Below are 23,486 nucleotides of genomic sequence, written 5' to 3' on the forward strand. Positions count from 1 at the left end.
AAACTCTGGGATTATTATAAAATATGGCATGTTAATTTCAAAATCAGAAAATAAGCACCTTAACATATTCTGTTGGGAGTTATTAATTGCTTTGGGAATAAAGAGATAAAAGTATGCTAAATTTGAAATAAGCAAATCATAAAAAATAGAATATATTTTATCTTAAAAATCATTGAAGCATGTAACCTTTTTCTTTTTTATCATAGCAAATATTTATCGTAATGAATGCCACCGCCGTGGTTCGCGCCACAGCGGCGGTGCACTTTCCAGTTCTCCGTGCTCACTCTACCGGAGAAAATTACGCCGCAGCTGTTAACAGCTCAGCTATAGAATGTCGGAATCTAAGCTATTCCGTCAGGACTCGGCAAGGAAATTTTGTCCCAATTATCAACGATTGCTCTCTCACCATCCCCTCCGGCCAGTTCTGGATGCTTCTGGGTCCCAATGGCTGCGGGAAATCTACACTTCTTAAGGTATATAACGAATTTGATTTTTGACATATGCAATGTGTGTGAATTGTCGCCAATTGTTTGTTGTAATTCTAGACAACTTATTTCCTGGATATTCGTGAAGATACCTATATTGGAAGCAACATTAATTTGTTTTATTTGTGTGCATGATGTATTATGATGCAAACATGTATGGGAAGTGTGTGGTTGCGATATTGGGGAATGGATATTTCTCTAATCTCATGAACCCTAATTTCTTAATTTAAACACAATACATTGCAGATTTTGGGTGGTTTATTGAATCCAGGTGGTGGTTATTTGCATGTGAATAAGCCCAGGAGTTTTGTATTCCAGAATCCTGACCATCAGGTACCGATCACGTTTGTAACTCTGTAAATTATTTCTCTGATGCAGTCAGATTGCCATAAATCCCTTTTTGTTTGTCTTTTTCTTAAGTTAAAATGTTTTGATTCAGCACTTTTAAACAGTAAGCCATTATATTTAGGAAAACTTTACAAAGGTGTGTGCAGTTTGTTGTGACTCTTGTGATTTATGTTGGTTGGAATAAATTATGGGACATGCCATCTTTCTTCAACAAGTAATACTATGTAGGAGCTACATGATAAACACTTATTTAACTTCTTATCCTCGTGTATATATGGTTAATGTTAGAAAAACGGAGGCATTGTTGTGTATCTAATTAGGTAATGCACAGGATACGTCAGAAAACTTTGCTATTATCTCGAAACTTTTGAAGGGCTTCTACCGTTTCAGTTTTTGTTATCAGAAATGGCCATGTGTGGCTACATGTCAAATCTGTGTTAGTCAGAAATTATTTTTATAAGCCATTTGTAATCTCTTCATTCTTTTGGCAGGTAGTTATGCCCACTGTGGAGGCGGATGTGGCTTTTGGCCTTGGCAAATTCAATATAGACAATGATGAGATTACATCTAGAGTGGCTGAAGCTTTGGATGCTGTAGGCATGTATGAATATTTGAAAGTATGTCAAAACACAAAATTAAGACAAATTATTTAAATGTTTATGAGCTAAATATTTCTGCGAGTCTGACTGTTGTCTTCAACCATCTAGAGACCCGTCCAGACCCTTAGTGGTGGTCAGAAGCAAAGGGTTGCTGTAGCTGGCGCTTTGGCGGAAGCATGCAAAGTATTGTTACTAGATGAACTTACATCATTCTTGGATGAAGATGATCAGGTATGGCTAATGGCCTAGTTTCTTTTTTCGGTTGTTTGTGGAATGGAGGATAAGAATTTCATGGCCTCTCACAACTTGTGCTATCTGAAGTAAAGTAGGTGAAATCCTAAAATGAAAAACCACTCTCTGAAATCCTGAAAATTTTGTTCCATGTGATGAGCAAAATACATAGAAGAATCACAAGTTCAAAACCTATAACAGAGAAGTAAAATTGAGATATCCAAATTTTCTACCAAAAATAAAAAGGTGAGATGTCCACACCTATCCTACAGATGTTGGACTCACTTCTGCTGATAATGATCCTACTTAAAACACATACCATCACATTTTCACTTTGCCTGTATTGTTATGTTGAGCTATATGGTTGGTTAGATATATATGCACGGCTGCATGTGCATTGGTCTTTCCATATTATTAAGTTCAGCATTAGATATATGTATTTTCTTAAGACATCAAATAAGTTAGTTTTGTTGTGATCTACATTCTTGCTTAATTTGAGGCCATGGCCTCATATAATTGTTTATTAACATGATATGATGTCGCAATACTCTAGTATTGCTGCATACCCAAGTGTATTTGAACATGGGCTCTAGCTTATATTAGTACTACATGTTGAGATGCATCGTTCAAAATGTGAACAAAGATCATTTGCTAATTTTTGATAGGTTGGGGTTGTAAGAGCAGTTAAAAGCTCTGTGGCTAGTTCCAAAGGAACTACAGCATTATGGGTTACTCACCGTTTAGAAGAACTCGAGTATGCAGATGGTGCCGTCTACATGGAAGATGGAAGGGTTGTTTTACAAGGCAATGCTTCCACCATAAAGAATTTTGTTGAGTCTAAGCAAGCTTCTTACATTAAGCAAATCAATTCTTGAATATTTAGCATCGCCATGTATCTTTTCACTGGATTCCGGTATACATCTATCCACTCTCACATTTCTTCAATAATACATCAAATTATCAAAACATGTAATCGATTTTTTTAGTGTAGCTAATGATGATATTGCTAGCCTCGAAGCTTTTAGATATTATAAATATAAATTTGTAAGGAATAAATATATAAATTTGGATATTATAAGACCTTGAAACTAGTAAGGAATTGTTGCTCATTACAACACAAGATAGATAAATATCGAGTTTAATTTCTACCAACCAATGGGGCGACACATGTAATGCCCTGCTTGTACATGTTTGGAGAAAAAATAAATAAATTAAAATGAAAGAATTGGTCTTCCATAGTATAAAGTTGCAACACAACAACAAACTGTGGTCTTTTGCTTTGCTTTCATGTAAGGTATTGAGACGCATGTGTAAAACCCCACAGCTGCAAGAGAAATAACAAGATCAGCAAAAAACCAGTGCATGTATTAGTACAAGTACTATTTTTTTAAAAAAATCAAACCACCCAGTGTGGGCAAGGGGTTTAGGCAGACTCCCAACCCGTGAATAAAATCTCATTAAGATGCATGAATTAAAATGTACACAATTTATGAAGGGTGTAGCTAGAATGAGTACCTCTACATCCTTCAATACAAACTCTTGATCATGAGCTAAACATGAGTTCCCAAATGTTTCACAAGGTCCACTGGTTCCAGATAATCTACAATAGAGGATCAACAAATAAGTCAAGACTAGCTTATAAACTCTTCCTGAAAATGTAGGAGGGCTCTAATTGTCTTTGTTGAAAAGAGAATTCTTGTCCAGGAAAAATACTTATAATTCTAATAGTTGTAATTGCACCTTTTCTATTACTAACATGGTGTTAAGCTCAATCAGGGATTCAAGATCCAAAGTCATATTTTTACAAAGAGGCCTAAAATCTTACTGTATAAGATACAGGAGTTGTCGTGCTTTATTAAATAAACTTAGCGAAACCCCCCCTTAGTATGTAGCCATGTGGTAAAAGAACTTACAGATCTTCGTTCAAGCGCAGAGCAAAGCTGGCACCTCCTCCAAAAGCAATCAAATCATTCAAGCACAAATAGAAGTATCTATTCACACCTATACAAATAAACAGATAGAGGTAGTCAGTTCTGAGATTACAATAGTGACTAGCGATACAACATGTTTCAAGTGAACTCCTATTGATATTTAAGCATAGCAATCAGGCAATACTCTAAATATATGTTTATGAAAAATTATTCATTTCAACAATGCAATCTAGAACGCATCCTCTAAATATGAATCACAATCTTTTGTTCATTTTAGTTGCCCTCAGAGACAGTTAGCATCTACGTAAGTAAAACCTAACCATAGTCCACATATGCTAAAAATATCTATGAATCCAAAGAATTACTTAATCATGTGAACAGGGTAACATCCTGCTAAGATAGAGCACACTCTTACTATGGTTACAAGGGGATGTGCTTACCAGTTGCTCTGAATAGCCTTGATTCACCATATATTGTCGTGAAAACAAAACTTTGATTTGTTCCCTGTCAAGTAGAGGACAATAGGTAATAAACGGCGTAAGAAGGTCAAATGTGCTACTGGAATTCGGAAACAGTAATTTGGAACATGATTTCCATAGCTGAGAGAAGCATATGACATACTTGATATTTCCTTTTTGAAGTAGCCTTTAAAGGGCAATCAAATAAGCCACCAAATACAGCACCCTTCTTGTCTCCGGTGATCTAAAGACAAAATATGGATCAGTTGTAAATGATTAGAAGTTTCAAAAAAATATCTGTAAGCAGGTAGATATAGAGGTCAACGTACCAATAAACTTGGACCGTTCAGATCAGCACTCTTTCGGATAAGTGTGTTTAGTGATATGCCATGTCTTGCCGTACTGCCCTTCATTCAGTAAATTATAGAGCGTACATCAAGCCCTGATTGTGAAATTACATAACTGAATGCAGTATCAACAAGTATAAATCGATTTTACCTGTACAGTAGAGCCCATTGGCAACCTTTCACTATGTTAGGGAGTGATGCCTCGAGGAACTCATATAAATCTGGAGAGATGAACACAGATTCATCGACAAAGCTGGGCAAGGACTTCTCAAGACTATGTGGCGTAAAGACATCTTCAAATGTATCGGAGCTAGAGCCACTACTAGTGCTTCTCTCAGCATCAGGTACTGAATTTTCTAATTGGCTGCCAAATGAATCAGGATTCTGGCTCGTCACCGAGCCATGTCCACTATTTTCTTTTTGAAAATCATCATAGCTTTCTGTCCTGTCCAAGGGTTTATCTTTCAATGAAAAACTTTTACTTCTCCATTGAAACGACTGTGAACCAGTAGACGTAACTCCGTTAGCTTGCTCATTTGGTCGGTTCCAGCTGAAACTGGCTGAGGGGAGAAAGGAAAGCATAGAAGACGGCGACTTTCCATTCTTAGGATGCAACCTGGCCTACACAAATATAACCTAGTATTGTTAAAAAATATTTAAACAGTATAGATACTTGTCGAGTATCTAAAAATAATGAATATCAACAACAGAACCTTACCATGCTTGAGGCTTCAGATATTATAATATATGAAAATATAACAAGATGAAATGCAATCAGTACTTTTCAAGAAAGAATCATCAAGCATTAACCCAGCTAGAGCTACTCCTGTTGATCCAACACCACATAATTTCTCCTTTTACCTTCATGAAAGCCTCTACCTAGTTAAAATTCAGACTGAACCAAATGAGACTGCTTTTGAAGCCCAACTCACATTCTTGTCCAGGTACATTCATCACTAAAGATTAGGTATTAAGCTGAATTTATTCTTCAAGGTCATTTAACCTAAACATAGATGAATTTATGACAAAAAGGAAGCTAATTGACGCCGCCTTTTCCCATCAGATCACAATTCTATTTTTGACATTTTCAGGTGTTTCAGCTCGATCAAACCTATTATAAGCCCTAACTGAATCAGGATCAAATTGAGCCCTATTCCTGCATCATAAACCTAAAAATTTCCCCAAATAGCATAACTAATTACCAAAACAAATCTCAAAGCACAGACACATTGCACCAAAAAACCTAAATTCAAAGCCTTCACACATGGATCATATGATTGCTTTTACCAAAATCATCAAATCGCTCAATATCAATTTCAACCATTCATATATTCAAAAATATATACAGGAAAAAAGCCTAAAAAGATAGCCAACGAAAGGGTACCTCAGATTCTTGATCTACCACCTCATTGGATGTCTGCGAATCGGAAAAGAAACTCGATAATTTATCGTAAACCTTGTCTCTAATGACATGCATTCTTCCCTTCCCTTTCAATACCTTTCTTCCCCCTTTTTGTAGAGAATTCCGTGCAGGTTATTGTTTATTAGGGGGGAAAGAAATTGAAAAGATTGGATTTTTAAGAAGCCCAGATCCAGAATAGGGTAAAAGTGATGTGGAAGATTAATAAAAGTAGCTATTTTTGAGGGAAGAAAGAAGGTTGAGAAAAAATGATGAATGATGAATGATGATGCAGTCACCGACTGTTCTCGATCCGTGTCAATTGAAGCGGAAAATTGGTGTCAATTTCTCACTCGCCTCTATTTGAAATAAATTCCTTTTCTAAGTGAATTGTAAAAAAACCTTCTGTCCAAAGAAAGGAATAAATATTAAAGATTCATACTCCAACGTTACTCATTTGATTTTAAGTAAATAATTAAATCAATATTTGACTGAGTTAAATATGGAACTTTAATTTTGAATTATTAGATTTTAATGATAATTGATAAAGATATAGTAAGTTGTAATTAATAAATGATAGTAGTAGTAATAAATTTTTTGTAAGTTACAATTAAAATAACCATTCCTAATTAATGTTCTTCGGTCGTTAAGGTTTTCGGTACTTTATCTTAGCGACTAAAGTAATCCCAATTCATAGACAAATAATTTCAGTCGAATAATTATAATTGTTGTTTAGGGCATCCACAATAAGGCGGAGGATGCGACGCCCTAAGTTCCGTCCTATGCTCCATCACATTAGCATTCTATGTTCTGCCCCTTCCACCTGCAATGAGGCGGACTATAGCCCGTCCTATAGTTTTTACTCCCTCCGTCCGCGAATAGGAGTCCCGGTTGACCATTTTCATCCGTCCGCCATTAGGAGTCCCGGTTAGACAGTTTATCTTGGGAGTATAAAAAATGACCCCACTTTTCCCTTAATTTAGAAGCTGCAATTAATTTTAATCCACTTTGATTGCAAATAATAATATAAATGGATCCCACATTCCACTATCACACACTTAAATTATTACACTTAAATTTTTCTTAAAACCCGCACCCAACTCAACTGGGACTCCTATTCGCGGACGGAGGGAGTACTTCTATTTTGTATTTAATTTATTATGTTTGCAAATATATCAAGCAAAAATAAATAAAAAAAGCAACACAATTGCAAATCCTACATTCACTTAATTAAAAAAAAAGTTAAAAAACAAAAAAAATAAAAAAAAGTGCACTACAGATAAAAAGAGGTTAGTCTAAAGCATTCCCAACTTGCGGCGGAGGCCATCGATTATATCCTGGAGGTACGCGATTTGAGCCGGATCGTCCGTCTGCCTGAGGGCGTTGTGCGTGTCCAACAAAGTCCTATAGTCGGAGGAAGCCACCAAATCCGTGTAGGCATGTCCCGTAGCTGAAGTCGGGGCTGTGGACGCGCTCGGGCTCGGGCTTGGGGTCGGGGCCGGGGCAGGCGGCGCGGCCTGTGAGGATGTCGTCTTGCCCTTGCCCTTGGCAGCCTTGATGCCAGCGGGACGCCTAGAGGACATCGGTGTGCCGGAACTCTCATCCTCGTACACCAGATGGTTGAGGTCCATTGGAGCTACGCCGCCGTTGCTGCTCGTATAATCACCGACTAAGGTGTGCTTCGCCCTCTTCTTCGCCGCCGTCGATTGGGGTAGCACACCTCCAACGAACTTCTGCTTCTCTTTCAAGAGCACCCAGGACTGGTAGTGCTTGAAATCGCCGTACAATGACATGTACGACTTCACCGCTTTGTTGCGCACATCCGATAGACTCTCGCCGTTGCCCTGCTCCCTCGCGCACTTCTCGTACTCCCCCGAGAACAAATTGACCTGCTTCTTTATTTGTTTCCAGTGCTTGCGGAGCGGCTCCCTGTGGCGCTTGTAGGCGGTCGGCGGCTTGGCCTCGTTGTATTTTTCAGCGATGCGCTCCCAATACGCAGTAATCTTCTGGTTGTTGGCGAACACCGGATCCTCTGAAATATCAATCCAACACCTCGTCAAGACGATGGATTCTTCCGGCTGGTAGTTCATCCTCCTCGGGGCGAACTCTTCATTCACCACCAGAAGCGGCAACTTCTGGGCTCTTGCCTTGGTCCGCTACTTCTTGGTGGCGGAGCCCGAGTCCCCGGCGGCGGCGGCGGCGGCGGAGGAGCGGCCGCGAGGTAGGGCGGGTGGCGGGTGGGAGAAGGCTCCATGTCTGACAGCCCGTACGAGTCCGTGCTGAAATCGGGACCGTACTGGGTGTTGGAGTTGAAGGGCCGGTATTCATCGGGTTCTGTACCCGACCACCGTGCACCACCACCGAACATCGGACTATTCAGACTTAGGTAATCTCCGGGATTCATTTTGTTTGAAATATTTAGAGAGCGTGGTAGAAGGAGAGAAAATGGAGTGAAAAAATGGGGTGCATATATAGTGTTTGAAAATTGAAAAAAAAAGAAAAAAAGAAAACGCGTTCTATCGTCCGTCGCATCATCCGCCTTGCCCACAGTGGTGGACGATGCGACGGCCGAAGGGGCGGAGGAGGCGCTTCGTTTGCGGAGGATGGAGAAGCCATCGTCCGTGAGCCCACAGTGGCAGACGAAGGAGCGGAGGATGCATAGTCCGTCGCATCCTCCGCCCCATTGTGAATGCTTTTATATGTTTATGATATTTATTTATTTCCATTTGTTCGAGTCACAAATATAAAGATAAAGTGTAATCTTTTCAGTAGTAATATTTTTCTTTAAAGTTTTCTACTTAAACTATAATCGAAGAATACCAGTTTGTGGCAATTTAAAGGTGCTCTAACGATGAAAACAAACTGAAATATTATTATTAATCAACAAAATGATTAGTTTTAAAAAGTGTTCTTTGAGGACATTTTTTTGGGGCCATTATTATTTCATAAAAACGAAAGCTTTCAAGATTAAATCCACATAGTATTCAAAATAGTTTTTATAGGAAACATTTAGTATAAAAGTTGGATATGAAACATCTGTGGCCCTCTTTCACATGAAATAAAGTAGCATTTCATAATTAGAAATAAAGTAGCATCTCTATATATTTGAAATTTCATAAAGGTGATTTAAGACTTATCATATTGAGTGAAGGTATTCACAATAGGGGAGATCGCTCCCTCACAACAGCTTTCTCAAAAATTCCTCATGCCTATTCATCATTCTATCTCGTGGCCTTCCAACAGCTTTCATAATCTTTAATAATCATTCAATTTAAATCATTTTAATTATTGGCGTTTAGAGAGAAAATTTATACTCAAGAAAATAAGAGAGTATGAATAAAATAAAATGCAATGAGAGCATTCACAATAGGGATGCTATTAGAGGTGAAGACCGTCGGACAGCGCTCGGACAACTTTTTAAGCAACTCAAATACAGTACGCCATTTTAGTAACCATATAAATTTGGTACACGGATAGTCGATAGATATGATCTTTTGTTTCCAATGCTAAAATTTTGACATAATTTTAGAAACCATTTAATTTTGGTACACGAATAGATATGATCTTTTGTTTCTAATGCTATAATTTTGACTTAGGAAATCATATCTAGTTTCATACTTTGCGTGTGTGATAAGTTAGTAATACCAAGATAAAGATTTATATATGGACATTTCTAATTGTTTGATATCATAGTTAAGCTTAACTCAAAGCCCAATATAAGACAAGGGCCCTCTCCAACCTTACCAAAATTATAACTTTAACCATGTTTATGTAACCCACCAATTTGTCAAGTTAAGCCATGTTATTTAATATACTATACAAATTTAGATAATTTCTTTTCTATCAAACAACGACAAAAAAAATTATATATTTGCATATCTTGACATGAAGCCCGTATTTCTTATCTTGTTTTACATATCTGTTCATATCCCATCTTTTTTATCAAACGAGTAAATATTATACAAAGCCCTTGCTCACTTTTTTTTCATAAAGTATATAATATATAATTAACTGTTATTGTACTTTGTACATCTTGAGCAATAGAGCCGTTTTTTGCAATTTTACTTCAATCGTTCTAGCAACTCGGTCGGGTCAGTTCAATAATAGACACTTTTGTATATTCTTGGATCAACAAACTGTATACGGCATATATTTTTTCACTACCTCATTGTTACATATTTTAGGGGGTGTTTGATAAGCTATATGTCTTAACATGTGATAACTCATAGTGAGATGATTCATCTTAATTTAATAAGATAACACAATTTTACCTAGTGTTTGATAGCTTAAGATATGAAATGAGATAATTTAGTTATATGTGTGAAAAGACATATATCTTATATTTATTTTTTATTAATTGAATTTACTTATAATATAATTAATTATTTTAGTCTAAGAAAAATTTAACAATAGCAAACTTTATTAATTAGTATTATAAAATAAATAATAACAGTAGAGAGAGAAAGAAGAGTAGAGGAGCATGACAGAGAGACAAGGGGAGGGGGGGTGGGGGGAATAGCAGTAGAGGCGGGTGGGGTGTGGGCGGAATTGCAGTAGGTGGTGGTGGGGGCAGATCCTCTGTTGTTTTGAAAAACACAGCACATGGTACTGTGCTTAAAACATAAAAATTATTAAATGCAACGATTAAAACAGTTTTTCATTTAAACACTTTCCAAAATTCAGTTAATTATATAAATTAAAATTCTTGCAAATACAAAAAAAATGTAAAATAAAAAATACACGAAAAAAATATAAAACATACATTTATGATATTCAAAAGTTGAAGTGTTATAATTTATGACTCTAGAGAATTGATATGCTGAGGACAAATTGTGAGGACTTGTGAGCACTCTGACACTTGGCAACATTACCATCAATTTCTCTCTCTTCCCTTTCTAATTTCCTCTCTCCTCTCTCCTCTCTCTCATCGTCGCCTCTCCCTCTCTCATCTGCAATTCTCTCTCTCCTTCTCTTTCATCCTCTTTACTTTGTTATCTGCATCAACTCTCTCTTTCACCTTTCTCCTCTCTCACGCCATTCTCTCTTTTCTGTCTCAATTCTTTCTTCCCCAAATCACCTCACTTCTTGTTCTCAATTCGTCACCCCCAAATTGAAACTGCCATAACCGATTTCTTCTCTAGTCATCGCATGGTCATCGCATGGTCATCACCGACGCATCTATTTTATAACAAAATTGATGCAGATCAAAAATCAAATGTGCAATGAAGGAGAGGAAGAGAGTGAAAGTATTAGAGAGAATGGAAGAGAATTAGATCGAAATAAATCATCGCATAGATCGAAATCTACAGAATCAATTACGGATCGAAAAATATTTAGAAAATTGGGGGTGGAATCAGAATTTGAATTTGAAGTGTCAATCACCACACATCTATTTTTAGCTGCAAATTAAGCCTGGGGCGACAATTATGATTCATCATATTCAAAGGCCAAACAACTAAAATGAAATTGAGAAAATGAGAAACAAAATCCATAAATTAGAAAGAAAAATCAGTCAAGTGAAAGGCAAAATGGAGCTCGGTGGTTTACTCCGCCGCAGAGATCAGGATAAAAGAGAAGAAGAGAGGGAATTGCAGAGGAGAGAGGGAGAGGAGACGATGAGAGATCAGAGAAAGGAGAGAGGAAATTAGAAAGGGGAGAGAGAAAATTGATGGTGACGTTGCCAGGTGTCAGAGTCGCTCACCAAGTCCTCACAATTTATCCCTCAGTATATCAATTCTCTAGGACTCTAAGAGCATCAGCAATGGTGCTTAGGTCAGCCATTCTCTCCCCTGCCACGTTAGCAACACTAAAAAAACCACCTGCCATGTTAGATTTAGGCTAGCCATAGGCCAGCCGCAATAAAAACAATTCAAAATATACTACATTTACGAAATTAAAATTGTGATATACGGAATTAAATTTACGACACATATACGGGAAAAATAATCCATTCCATTAAAAAAAAGTATAAAGATTAAAAAAAAAAGTACATGATTTTTTTTAAAAAAAAAAGGGCTTCAACACACGAGCCCCGCCACTCTCTACTCCTCATCGCCGTCGCCGTCGTCCTCGTCGTCGCCGCCGCCGTCGCCGCCGTCGCCGCCGTCGCCGCCGTCGCCGCCGCCGCTGCCGCCACCCGTGGTATCTGAGCCCACGTCGGAACCCCCCATCCGTGACCTCGCGATCTCTAAATCAGCACGCATGCTCTCGAGCATCTCGTAAAGAAACCTCTTCTCCGTGGGGTCAGTGGCGTTCCTCCACTCTCGAAAGACCTGTAACATTTGAGCCTGCGTTTGGTTACGCGAATGGAGAGTGTACTCGAGTGGGGCGGCTGGGAGGGCGGAGGACTGGACCTCGCGGGGCGATAGGGGGATCCGCCCCTCGCAGCCCGCTGCGCCCGCTTCTGTCCAATCGGGCGGGGGCGACCAGTAAATGAAGGAGGGGATGGAAACTCCTCAGCATCCGGGGGGAGGTCATGGGATCCGCCGCTGTAGTCGCCGCTATAGTTAAGTCGCTGCTTCTTCGGCCACCCAGCATCGCACCCCGCCCGGAACTTCTCGGAGTCCTTCAACAACAAGAAGCACTCCCAGAAGGTGAACTCCTTATACTTCCCCTCCAAGGGGAACTGACTCGCGGCTATCCTCCGGGCGTCGTCCTCAGTCTGCCCACTTCTGAGCTGACGGAGGGCGTTGCCGTACAAATTCGCAAAACGGCCAACCGCGGCCCTGGTGCGCTCCCACCCCTTCCGGACCTCCTCGTTGCTGAAGTCCTTCCCGTGCGGGCAGTGCCTCTTATAGGCAGCACTGATCTTCGCCCACATGTTGACGACCCGCTGGTTGTTCGCAACCAGTGGATCGTCGCACACCTCCAACCACCCCTTGGCCACCCCGGCGTACTCATCCTCCGTCCACTTCCTCCGGCCAGTGGCAGCGGGCTGCGATGACTCGCCGACCGCCTTGCCCTTCCCCTTCCCCTTCGTCTTCTTCTTCGGCGCGGCCGGCGTCGCTGGAACGGGAGTATCATCGTCCCCGAGATCGATCCCCATATCATGCAATGACAGAAGGTCATCGCCAGAGAACTGCGTCACCGGGGTCGACGTGTGAGACGAAGCCGTCAAAAAATCAAGCGAGGGCCGATATACCGCGTCCCCTCCCGGTGACCCCTGCACCCCCCGGCATCCCGGGATGCATACCGTGCGGCATCCCCCCCGGCATCCCCCCCTGCCACATCATCCCCATCATCTGCTGCTGCATCTGGGGCATACCCCCCCACCCGGGCGCTGACTGCCCGCCGCTCCCCTGCCCGCCGCCCGGCATCCCCCACGGCATACCCCCCTGGTCCCCCCCCATCGCCCCCCCCGGCGCACCAGCCATCATCCCCATCATCTGATTCCAAGGGATGTTAAACCCCGGGCCCATCTGCCCCCATCCAGATCCCACGGGTACTGTGGGAGTCTGAGATCCGCTCGTCGCCGGACTGGACTCGTTGTTGTGATCCATCACTCGATGATGCTCTTGTACAGAAAGTTAGAGAGAGAGAAAACTCGTGAAAACAAGTGGTGCAAATGAAAATGAAACGAAAATCGCGTTTATATATGATTTAAAAAAAAAAAAATTGAAAATCGGCGCTGGCCGATCGCTGGCCGATCGGGCCTCCACAATGGCGGCTAGCCGATCGGCTAGCGCTTCGGCCAGCGACGAGCGATCGGCCAGCCCACGCCGATTGCAATGGTTCGGCTAGCGCGACGAATCGGCTAGCCGGTCGCTAGCCGACCATTGCGGATGCTCTAATAGAATTTTTAAGTATTTTTAATGTTAGAAACACAACTAAATAGAGAATGAGATATTCCCGTATGTTATCGTTTCATTTAATAATTTTTATGTTTTAAGCACAACTCAAGGTACTGTGTTTCTCAAAACAGCAGAGGATCTGCTCCCGGGAGTGGTGGAAAGGGAACAATAGCAGGAGAGAGAGAGAGAGAGTACAGTTTGAGGGAGAGCTATTAAAGTCAAGAGCATAAATTTGAAGAGGTAGATACACAATCACGCCTTTTTCCCCCTGATTATTTATAATGAGATAGCCATTTTGTGTTTGTTTTGATGGGCCGACTATTTAACACGGATCACACTTATATTTTATCTAGGCTATCAAACGCCCATTTAAAATTGATAACTTAACTATCTTGCCTTATCTACCCTTACCCAAACACTCCCCTAGACGATTATTAGTACTAGTGTACTACTATGATGTTCATGTATGGCATAAAGCCCCATAAATTGAGCAAACCCAAGGGCTAAATCCCCTACTCGAAATAAGAAGGCAAAAACAACACACTCAAGTGAAATGACATATTTGCCCTCGCCAGAGCCCTATATTTACACACCACCACTTAAATTTTGCATTTGGATTTGCCCTTCATTTTCACTCTTCTTCTCCTCAAATTCCTTAAGCGTAGTCCTCCATTTAAAAAACGTCCCAAACAAGCCCTCCATCTCCTCGAGCGTCTTCCCCTGCGTCTCAGGGTACAAAGTGTAAAAAAACAAAAATGCCACCATCGCAACCCCACTGTAGAGGAAAAACGTCCCTCCAAACGTAATCGCTTTATGCAGGGATATAAACGTCATTGAAATCACTCCGCTGGTGGCGCGATTCATTGCGACGGCTATACTCGCACCCTGCGCCCGCAGCCTCATAGGAAATATCTCCGAGGTGTAGACCCACGGGATGGGCCCCAACCCGATGGAGAAGAACGCCACATAGGTTAAAACCATTGCTATGGAGAGCGTCAGGGCCCACACCACCCTCCGATCCGAGTGGTCAATAACGGTCAGCCCGATCCCGAGCGCCATGCCGGACACGATCATCCCTGCCACGCTGGACAAAAGCAGCGGCCGCCTCCCGACCTTATCCAAATAGAAGGTGGCGACCAAGATGAAGATTGTCTTGGTGAATCCGACGGCCATGGTGGCGAGCAGCTGGTCGGTGTCGGACTTAAGCCCGGCCTTCTTGAAGATGTCCGGGCCGTAGAGGACGATGGAGTCGATGCCGCTGGCCTGCTGGAAGAAGTGGATGCCGGCACCGCAGATGAGGATGTGGCGGACGGCGGGGGTGGGGTGGAGGAGGAGCTCGCGCCAGACGCCGCTGCCGTGGCTCTTTTTGGAGACGGCCACCACGTCGTCGGTGCAGTGCTCGGGGATGCCGGCGGCTTCCTTGATCTCGGCGAGGCGCTGCTTGGACTCCGCGGGGGAGTCGGAGGTTTTGTCGAGGACGCGCTTGGCGTCGCCGAGGCGGCCCTGCATCACGAGCCAGCGAGGGGACTCCGGCATTGCAAGAACCCCGATGGCAATGAAGACGGCCGGGATGCAGCCGATTCCGAGCATGAGTCGCCATCCTATGTGGGTGGGGAGCTTTGAGAAGCCGTAGTTTGAAACATACCCGAGTAATAAGCCTGTGGTTGAAAATAAATATTACTCCATCCGTCCACGATTAAGAGTCTCATTTCTAAATGGCGCGGGTTTTAAGAAATGTTAAGAAAGTGGGTGGAAGAAAGTTAGTGGAATATGAGTTAGTGGAATGTGAGGTCTCTTTATCATTTATGGTAATTATGAACCGAGACTCTTATTCGTTGACGGACCAAAATGGAAAAACGGGACTCTTATTCGTGGACGGAGGGAGTACTAATAAAAACAACGATATCGTTACCAAAGAATAAATAAATAAAAACAACAATATACTAGTAGTAGTTTGGGACCGTAAAAAATAAAATACGATGCAATTAGTTTAAGATACAATGAGCGTGTAAAAATAAGAGTCATTTGTAGCAAATTAAAGTGAAATTTTACATCGTAGAAGTAAATCATAACATATTACCATATTTTCCCCCTCTTTACTTATTTTTCCTCTTTTTCGATAGGCAGATAAACATATATTTAAAAGCAAGAGCTACACTATGAATTATGATAGACTCAAACTTAAGGCTTTTTTGCCTGCATGCTATAGTACTATTTTGTCATAACACCAATTCACACATGATATGTTCATGCTGAATTTTCTTCGGCTAATTTTTTCTCTTATTATTGACTCTCGAGGTGTCCATGGAGATGTGCACGCGTGTCTTTGCAAGATGTGCGTTAGATGATTAATTGGACCCATGAAATGCATAATTTTCTTCGACTTAAAATGTGAGGCTAGAAAATATGCCTCCTTTTCCGTATTTAATTGATTCAAAATTGGAATCTTTTGTGATATTTTTTTCGACAATGAATCGTACGTTTGATTGAAACTTGTCATAGACATAAATATACACGTATGTTTGATTGTTCCTAAAATTGTACTCCTATAAATAAAACAAAAATATATGTATTGCATAGTACTCATAGAAAAGATATACGGTATACCAACTATTTTAAACATATATAAATTGAATCCACTATTAATAATTAAATTGTGCTTCGCCAACTATTTTAGTATAAATACTGTTTAACATTGTCCGTACTCACAACAAAACAAATACGTATATTTAGAAAATTGAATATTATATTTTCTAAAAAAAGAAATTGAACGTTCATATTTAGAAACCAAAACGAAATAAACTAATCTTTAGTTCCGTAACCTTTCCAAATTCGTTTGTATGGATGGTGTAGTATTTTTCTCAAATGACTGATGGATATTTTTTCCCTTAGAAGTAATTCAAAAATCTTTTTAAGCTCGTCTTTCCTAAAAGAGTTGTAAACTTTTCTCTATTAGTAGTAATATTTACTAGTAGTCCTACTTAGAGCATCTCCAACCATTCCACTAAACTCAAATCCATTTTAGTGTAAATCTCAAACTAAATATTGATTTTACTCCAACCATTTACACTAAACTCAAACTTAAAAGAATATTCTCTATATTATGCTTTTTATACTTCACAAAATTTGAGAATTTTTTAGATTTTGGTTTAGTGTAAACCTAAAAATATGTATTTTTTTCTCAAAAACCAAAAATAGGATTGATTTTGAGTACTATTGGAGCTATATACCTATTCCATTTTAAGTTTTAGTATACCCTTGGAGATGGTATTACTAGTAATAAATAGACAAAACCCAAATCCTTATTTACTTTGTCACGTTGAAAATTTCGCTAGTGTACTCAAACCCCAAAATAATAGTACTAAAACAATTAGCAAAAAAAGTAAATTAAAGAGTTACCAAAATTGATGAAGACCTCAGGAAAGGAAGAGAGGAAGCCGCGGGCGGAGGCCGGGGCGACCTCCGCCGTGTAGACGGGCGCTATCATGAGAGCATAGCCGACGCCTATGCCGGCAACGAAGCGGCCCACCATGAGGAAGGCGTAGTTGGTGGCGAATCCCATGAGCAGCGCGCCCACGAAGAAAATAGCTCCGGCGAAGACGATTGTGTAGCGGCGGCCCAGCCAGTCGGAGGTCCGGCCCGCGGCGGCGGAGCCGAGAAGCGAGTAGATATTGATAATTCCCATTATCACCTCTTTTTGTACGTCAGTCATATGTATTTCTTTCTTTATGTAGATTATGGCTCCGCTCATTATTCCTACATCTGCACGTAGCAAAATATTTTAATTAATTTGTATTGTGAAAAAAGCAAAAAATTAGTAAATATTGCAACTAATTATTGAAGAGAATTTTTGTAAAGGAAATTGATGTACCATATCCAAGTAAGATGGAGGTCATGGAGGCCAAGAAAGCACAAGCCAAAGCATATTTGTTTCTCTTTGGTTTTATGGGTGTGGGAAGTTGGGATTCGATGGCGGTGGCGGCACCGTTATTCTCCGGCCCCTTTTCAGCCATGAGAGTGACAGTGTTAGATGGGTTTTAAAATTGGAATTTTGGTGGTTAGGATAAGAGGCTTTGGTGTGAGTGGTGCATGTGGGATGGATTTATATAGAAGAGAGAGAGGAAGACGAGACTCTTTCTTGGACTTGTTATAACATGTTTTTCTTTTTTATTACTACTACTACTACTACTATTATTATTATTATTATTATTATTATTATTATTATTATTATTATTATTATTATTATTATTATTATTATTATTATTATTATTATTAATTTGGTATCGATTGCGTATAGTAGTACTCCATAATCCATATACTTTCATTATACTATTAAATATATTGACTTCGACCAGTTGACCACATTTGCAATGAGTTTTAAAAGTAATTTAAATGAGTATGAGAAATATATTGTTCAAAGTTGTTAAAAAGAAAACATAGCATGTTATATGAGATGATTTGCATGCTTAATAAGCATAATAAGATAACACAAGATAATTAATTAGAGTAAGATGTGCTTTAAGATAAAAATGAGCTTTAAGTGCCTAACATGAGGATAAAGTAGGTCATGAAATAAAGTGAATGATTGTATATTTAGTGTTTTGTCAGAAAAAAAAATGACTCAATTTAGTTAGAACATCCAAAAAAGAAATACAATTCAACTTAGTTGGAACAAGGAGTATTACTTTTTATTAGAGGGTAATACTAATGAGATATTTCCAATTAAACAAAATGTTGAAGCCAAAAAGTAATTAAAGAAATCATGCGAACTTTGCTTCATCTTCTAAATCACTTCCCCTTTCCCACTCTCTCCTTCTTCCGCTCCTCATTTCAATCTTCTGCAAATTCATACTATCCCCACCACTCAACCCTTCGAAGCTTTGCAGTTATGGCCGATGACCTCGTCAGAGGAAACGTGCTCCAAAACGGCATCGCTCTCATCACTCTCGATCGCCCCAAAGCTCTTAATGCCATGAATTTAGGTTTCATCGTATTTATTTCGCGGCTAGTTTTCCTTTCTTATATTTTGATTTGCATTTAGTAATAATTATTGGAGCTTAATTTGAAATCTCTAGGAATTTGTCTACTGATTTAGTGTGTTAAATTCAAGTGTCTCTTCATTTGTGCCATATGTAATTGCTGCTAACCGTGGGATTTATTTGATTCTATGTAGATATGGACGTCAAATATAAGAGTTACCTTGATGAATGGGAATTGGACCCGAGAGTGAAGTGCGTTTTGGTTGAAAGCAGCTCATCTCGCGCATTCTCAGCAGGTCACAGAGCTGTTTTTTGCAATTTTACCTCAATCATTCTAGGAACTCGAGTCAATTCAATAATAGACACTTTTGAATATTCTTGGATCAACAAAATGTATACGACGTATATGTTTTCACTACCTCAGTGTTACACATTTTAGAAGATTATTAGTACTACTATGATATTCATGTATGACATAAAGCCCCATAAATTGAGCAAACCCAAGGGCTAAAACCCCTACTCGAAATAAGAAGGCAAAAGCAACACACTCAAGTAAAATGACAGATTTGCCCTCGCCAGAGCCCTATATTTACACACCACCACTTTAATTCCGGATTTGGATTTGCCCTTCATTTTCGCTCTTCTTTTCCTCAAATTCCTTAAGCGCAGTCCTCCATTTAAAAAATGTCCCAAACAAACCCTCCATCTCCTCCAGCGTCTTCCCCTGCGTCTCAGGGTACAATGCGTAAAAAAACAGAAATGCCACCACCGCAACCCCACCGTAGAGGAAAAACGTCCCTCCAAATTTAATCGCATTATGCATGGATATAAACGTCATTGAAATCACTCCGCTGGTGACGCGATTCACCGCGACCGCTATGCTCGCACCCTGCGCTCGCAGCCTCAGAGGAAATATCTCCGAGGTGTAGACCCACGTGATGGGCCCCAACCCGATGGAGAAGAACGCCACGTAGGTTAAAACCATTGCTATGGAGAGAGCCAGGGCCCACACCACCTTCCGATCCGAGTGGTCAACAACGGTCAGCCCGATCCCGAGCGCCATGCTGGACACGATCATCCCTGCTACGCTGGACAAAAGCAGCGGCCTCCTCCCGACCTTATCCAAATAGAAGGTGGCGACCAAGATGAAGATTGTCTTGGTGAATCCGACGGCCATGGTGGCGAGCAGTTGGTCGGTGTCGGACTTGAGCCCGGCCTTCTTGAAGATGTCCGGGCCGTAGAGGACGACGGAGTCGATGCCGCTGGCCTGCTGGAAGAAGTGGATGCCGGCGCCGCAGATGAGGATGTGGCGGACGGCGGGGGTGGGGTGGAGGAGCATCTCGCGCCAGACGCCGCTGCCGTGGCTCTTTTTGGAGACGGCCATCACGTCGTCGGTGCAGTGCTCGGGGATGCCGGCGGCTTCCTTGATCTCGGCGAGGCGCTGCTTGGACTCCGCCGGGGAGTCGGAGGTTTTGTCGAGCACGCGCTTGGCGTCGCCGAGGCGGCCCTGCATCACGAGCCAGCGAGGGGACTCCGGCATTGCGAGGACGCCGAGGGCAATGAAGACGGCCGGGATGCAGCCGATCCCGAGCATGAGTCGCCATCCTATGTGGGTGGGGAGCTTTGAGAAGCCGTAGTTTGAAACATAGCCAAGTAATATGCCTGTGGATGAATATAAATATTACTAAAAAACAACAATATAATATTTGCGCCATTCTAAGTGACTCGTTACTTAATGGTGACTAAGTGACTCGTTATTTAACGATAGTTTGGGACGATCAAAAATAAAATACAATTCAATTAATTAGTTTAAAACCTATATGTATTAAATTAAAGTGATTTTAAATCGTAGAAGTAAATAACATTATTTCTTATTTTCTTCCTTTTTCATATGGCAAATGAACATAGTACTACTTATTTTCTCCTTTTTTATATAGGTAGATGGGCATAAATTTAAAGGCCGGAGTAACATCACGATAAACTCAAACTCATGACTTTTGTCTACGTGCTGTATTATTCTGTCGTTAGACCAACCCGACACATGATATGTTCATGCTGAATTTTCTTCGACTATATTTTTCACTTATTATTGATTTTCGAGGTGTCCATGGAGATGTGCACGCGTGTCTTTGCAAGATGTGGGCAGATGATTAATTGGACCCATGAAATGCAGAATTTTCTTCGATTTAAAATATGAGGCTAGAAAATATGTCTCCTTTTCGGAACCGAACCTTAACCTTATTTTTTCAGTTTTCGGTTAACCGAAAACCGAAAAAATAAAGTTCGGTTCTTGGTTAACCAAGAACCGGGAGCCGTTTTCCCAAGCCTACTGTCGATGACTAAACTAAATGACAAGATTGCATATTTCTCAATGCATTAAATACACTAAAAATGATTAAGTTTAAGCTAATTTCGGTTCCGGTTCTAACTTAGAATCGAAAGGTTAGAACTGAATAACCGTTATTTTCTAAATATTTAATTTTTATATATTTATTTTAGTTTTATTATTATTGCTTTAGAGCACTCCCAATGGAGTTCCCTAAAAACTCCCTTATTTCTCCCTAACTCCTGCCACATCAGCGCCACATCAGCACCAAAATTTATCCCCAGTTTTTAGCCAAGTGCTACATTGGTTTCTCCCTTATTTCTCCCTTATTTCTCCCTAATTTCTCCCTAAAAACTCCCTTAATTATCGCCGATTATCGCCGAGCGTCGCCACAGTGGCCGGCGATCGCTCGGCGATAATCCGGCGTTAGAACGCCACTCGGCGAAGCAACGGCAACATTATCGCCGAATTATCGCCGACTTCGCCACAATGGCCGGCGATAATTCGGCGATAACCGGCGATTTATCGCCGAGAATTCGCCACCTCCATTGGGAATGCTCTTAGAAAAGTAAAAATTAGTTTGATGAATGACGCTGGTTTATATTGGTTTTGGACTTAGTTTTGTAAACTTTGTCGGAATTTTGGTTTTTGGTGATGGAATGGAATCATGGTTTTTGTCCTTTTGATTTCACGACTTATTACTTAATGTATTATATTGCACTTGAGTTCGGTTCCTTCATTGGAATCGAAGATCGAACCGATCGTTCCTTGAGGAACCGAACCGACTAAAGGTTCAGTTTTGGTTTTGGATTTTGGAAAAAATAGGAGTCGGTTAATCAACTAATCGATTTGGTCGGAAGCGAACCGACCAAATTTCCACCCCTAATCGATAATCGACAGGCTGAATAAATTAAGTTTACAAAATCTTTCTAACAGCCTAAAACAATTGGAGAAATTCAAACAAATCGTTTCCTACAGTGATTCGTTGAATATTCTTCCGTAAAATAACCCGAACTGAAATAAAATAATCTCAACTCAATGAAACTTGTCATAGACTTAATTAAATGTACACGTAATATTGTTCCTAAAATTGTATAAATATAAACAAAATTATATGTATTGCATAGTACTCATAGACAAGATATACCAACTATTTTAAACATATATAAACTGAATCCACTATTAACAAATTGTGCTTCGGCAACTATTTTTTTTATAAATATTGTTTAACATTGTCCTTACTCACAACAAAACCAATACGTATATTTAGAAATTGAATATTAAATATTTTCTAAAAAAAAAAGAAATTTAACGTTCATATTTAGAAACCCATATGAAATAAACTAATCTTTAGTTCCGTAACCTATCCAAATTCGTTTGTGTGGAGTAGTATTTTCTCAAATGACTGATGCATATTTTTTCCTTATAGAAGTAATTCAAAAAAAATTTTAAGCTCGTCTTTCCTAAAAGAGTTGTATACCTTTACCTATTAGAACATAAGTACTTATTACTTACTCCCTCCGTCCACCAAAATTTGTCCTATTTTTATATTTCCGTCTGTCCCCTAAAATTTGTCTCATTTCACTTTTACTATTTTTGGTAGTGGACTCCATATTCCACTAACTCATTCCTACTCACATTTTATTATAAAACTAATATATAAAAGTAGGATTCACAATCCACAAACTTTTTCAACTCACTTTCCATTACATTTTTTAAAACCCGTGCCCGGTCAAACCGAAACGAATTTTTGTGGACGGAGGGAGTAATAAATAGACAAAACCCAAATCCTTATTTACTTTGTCACATTGAAAATTTCGCTAGTGTACTCAAACCCCAAAATAATAACTAAAACAATTAGCAAAAAAAAGTAAATGAAAGAGTTACCAAAATTGATGAAGACCTCCGGGAAGGAAGAGAGGAAGCCGCGGACGGAGGCCGGGGCGATCTCCGCCGTGTAGATGGGCGCTATCATGACCGCATAGCCGACGCCTATGCCGGCAACGAAGCGGCCCACCATGAGGAAGCCGTAGTTGGTGGCGAATCCCATGAGCAGCGCGCCCACGAAGAAAATAGCTCCGGCGAAGACGATTGTGTAGCGGCGGCCCAGCCAGTCGGAGGACCGGCCGGCAGCGGCGGAGCCGAGTAGCGAGTAGACATTGAGAATTCCCATGATCACCTCTTTTTGTACGTCATTCATAGGTATTTCTTTCTTTATGTAGATTATGGCTCCACTCATTACTCCTATATCTGCACGTAGCAAATAATTTTAATTAATTTTTTTTGTGAAAACAGCATAAAGTTAGTAAATATTGCAACTAATTAATGAAGAGAATTTCTGTAAAGGAAATTGATGTACCATATCCAAGTAAGATGGAGGTCATGGAGGCCAAAAAAGCACAAGCCAAAGCATATTTGTTTATCTTTGGTTTTATGGGTGTGGGTAGTTGGGATTCGATGGCGGCGGCACCGTTATTCTCCGGCCTCTTTTCAGCCATGAGAGTGGCGGTGTTAGATAGGGTACTTGAAATTGAAATTTTGGTGGTTAGGATAAGAGGTTTTGGTGTGTGTGGTGCATGTGGGATGGATTTAT

The 23,486-nt window shown here is 40.3% G+C and overlaps 5 protein-coding genes and 1 non-coding gene across 7 annotated transcripts; 1 reads left to right on the forward strand and 5 right to left on the reverse strand.

The window, feature by feature from the left end:
- The first annotated feature begins 152 nt into the window (after nucleotides 1-152).
- Nucleotides 153-2,629, forward strand: ABCI10 (ABC transporter family protein). The gene is made up of 5 exons (XM_048085511.2): nucleotides 153-473; nucleotides 732-818; nucleotides 1,325-1,450; nucleotides 1,541-1,663; nucleotides 2,329-2,629. Exons 1-5 carry the CDS (start codon nucleotides 222-224, stop codon nucleotides 2,536-2,538), a joined length of 798 nt encoding a protein of 265 aa, XP_047941468.1. The 5' UTR covers nucleotides 153-221; the 3' UTR covers nucleotides 2,539-2,629.
- Nucleotides 2,630-2,719: 90 nt separating this feature from the next.
- On the reverse strand, nucleotides 2,720-6,157 carry LOC125188576 (TLD-domain containing nucleolar protein). 2 transcript variants are annotated; one of them, XM_048085510.2, is made up of 8 exons: nucleotides 5,784-6,157; nucleotides 4,551-5,015; nucleotides 4,382-4,454; nucleotides 4,216-4,296; nucleotides 4,035-4,098; nucleotides 3,577-3,664; nucleotides 3,179-3,263; nucleotides 2,720-2,987 (listed from the first exon to the last, which is right to left on the reverse strand). In XM_048085510.2, exons 2-8 carry the CDS (start codon nucleotides 4,979-4,981, stop codon nucleotides 2,949-2,951), a joined length of 861 nt encoding a protein of 286 aa, XP_047941467.1. In that variant the 5' UTR covers nucleotides 4,982-5,015; nucleotides 5,784-6,157; the 3' UTR covers nucleotides 2,720-2,948. The 2 variants fall into 2 exon arrangements, with proteins under 2 accessions (XP_047941467.1, XP_047941466.1); XM_048085509.2 differs by having other exon boundaries at nucleotides 4,551-5,020; nucleotides 5,784-6,155.
- A 4,319-nt stretch (nucleotides 6,158-10,476) lies between these two features.
- LOC148926836 (uncharacterized) lies at nucleotides 10,477-12,987 on the reverse strand. The gene is made up of 2 exons (XM_089058435.1): nucleotides 11,500-12,987; nucleotides 10,477-10,976 (listed from the first exon to the last, which is right to left on the reverse strand). The coding sequence occupies exon 1, from the start codon at nucleotides 12,841-12,843 to the stop codon at nucleotides 11,986-11,988; it is 858 nt and encodes a 285-aa protein (XP_088914561.1). The 5' UTR covers nucleotides 12,844-12,987; the 3' UTR covers nucleotides 10,477-10,976; nucleotides 11,500-11,985.
- LOC125191458 (small nucleolar RNA U31b) lies at nucleotides 11,149-11,240 on the reverse strand. The gene has a single exon (XR_007171140.1). It is a non-coding gene; the product is annotated as a small nucleolar RNA U31b (small nucleolar RNA).
- Nucleotides 12,988-13,833: 846 nt separating the features above from the next.
- Nucleotides 13,834-17,683, reverse strand: LOC125188738 (polyol transporter 5-like). Its single transcript, XM_048085764.2, has 3 exons — nucleotides 17,460-17,683; nucleotides 16,988-17,350; nucleotides 13,834-15,246 (listed from the first exon to the last, which is right to left on the reverse strand). The coding sequence occupies exons 1-3, from the start codon at nucleotides 17,599-17,601 to the stop codon at nucleotides 14,174-14,176; spliced, it is 1,578 nt and encodes a 525-aa protein (XP_047941721.2). The 5' UTR covers nucleotides 17,602-17,683; the 3' UTR covers nucleotides 13,834-14,173.
- A 1,235-nt stretch (nucleotides 17,684-18,918) lies between these two features.
- Nucleotides 18,919-23,479, reverse strand: LOC125188740 (polyol transporter 5-like). Its single transcript, XM_048085767.2, has 3 exons — nucleotides 23,253-23,479; nucleotides 22,781-23,143; nucleotides 18,919-20,229 (listed from the first exon to the last, which is right to left on the reverse strand). Exons 1-3 carry the CDS (start codon nucleotides 23,389-23,391, stop codon nucleotides 19,172-19,174), a joined length of 1,560 nt encoding a protein of 519 aa, XP_047941724.1. The 5' UTR covers nucleotides 23,392-23,479; the 3' UTR covers nucleotides 18,919-19,171.
- Nucleotides 23,480-23,486: the final 7 nt, after the last annotated feature.

Source organism: Salvia hispanica, chromosome 5 (assembly GCF_029641045.1).
Source record: "Salvia hispanica isolate PSC_SH4W2 chromosome 5, Shi_PSC_v1, whole genome shotgun sequence".
NCBI lineage: Eukaryota > Viridiplantae > Streptophyta > Magnoliopsida > Lamiales > Lamiaceae > Salvia > Salvia hispanica.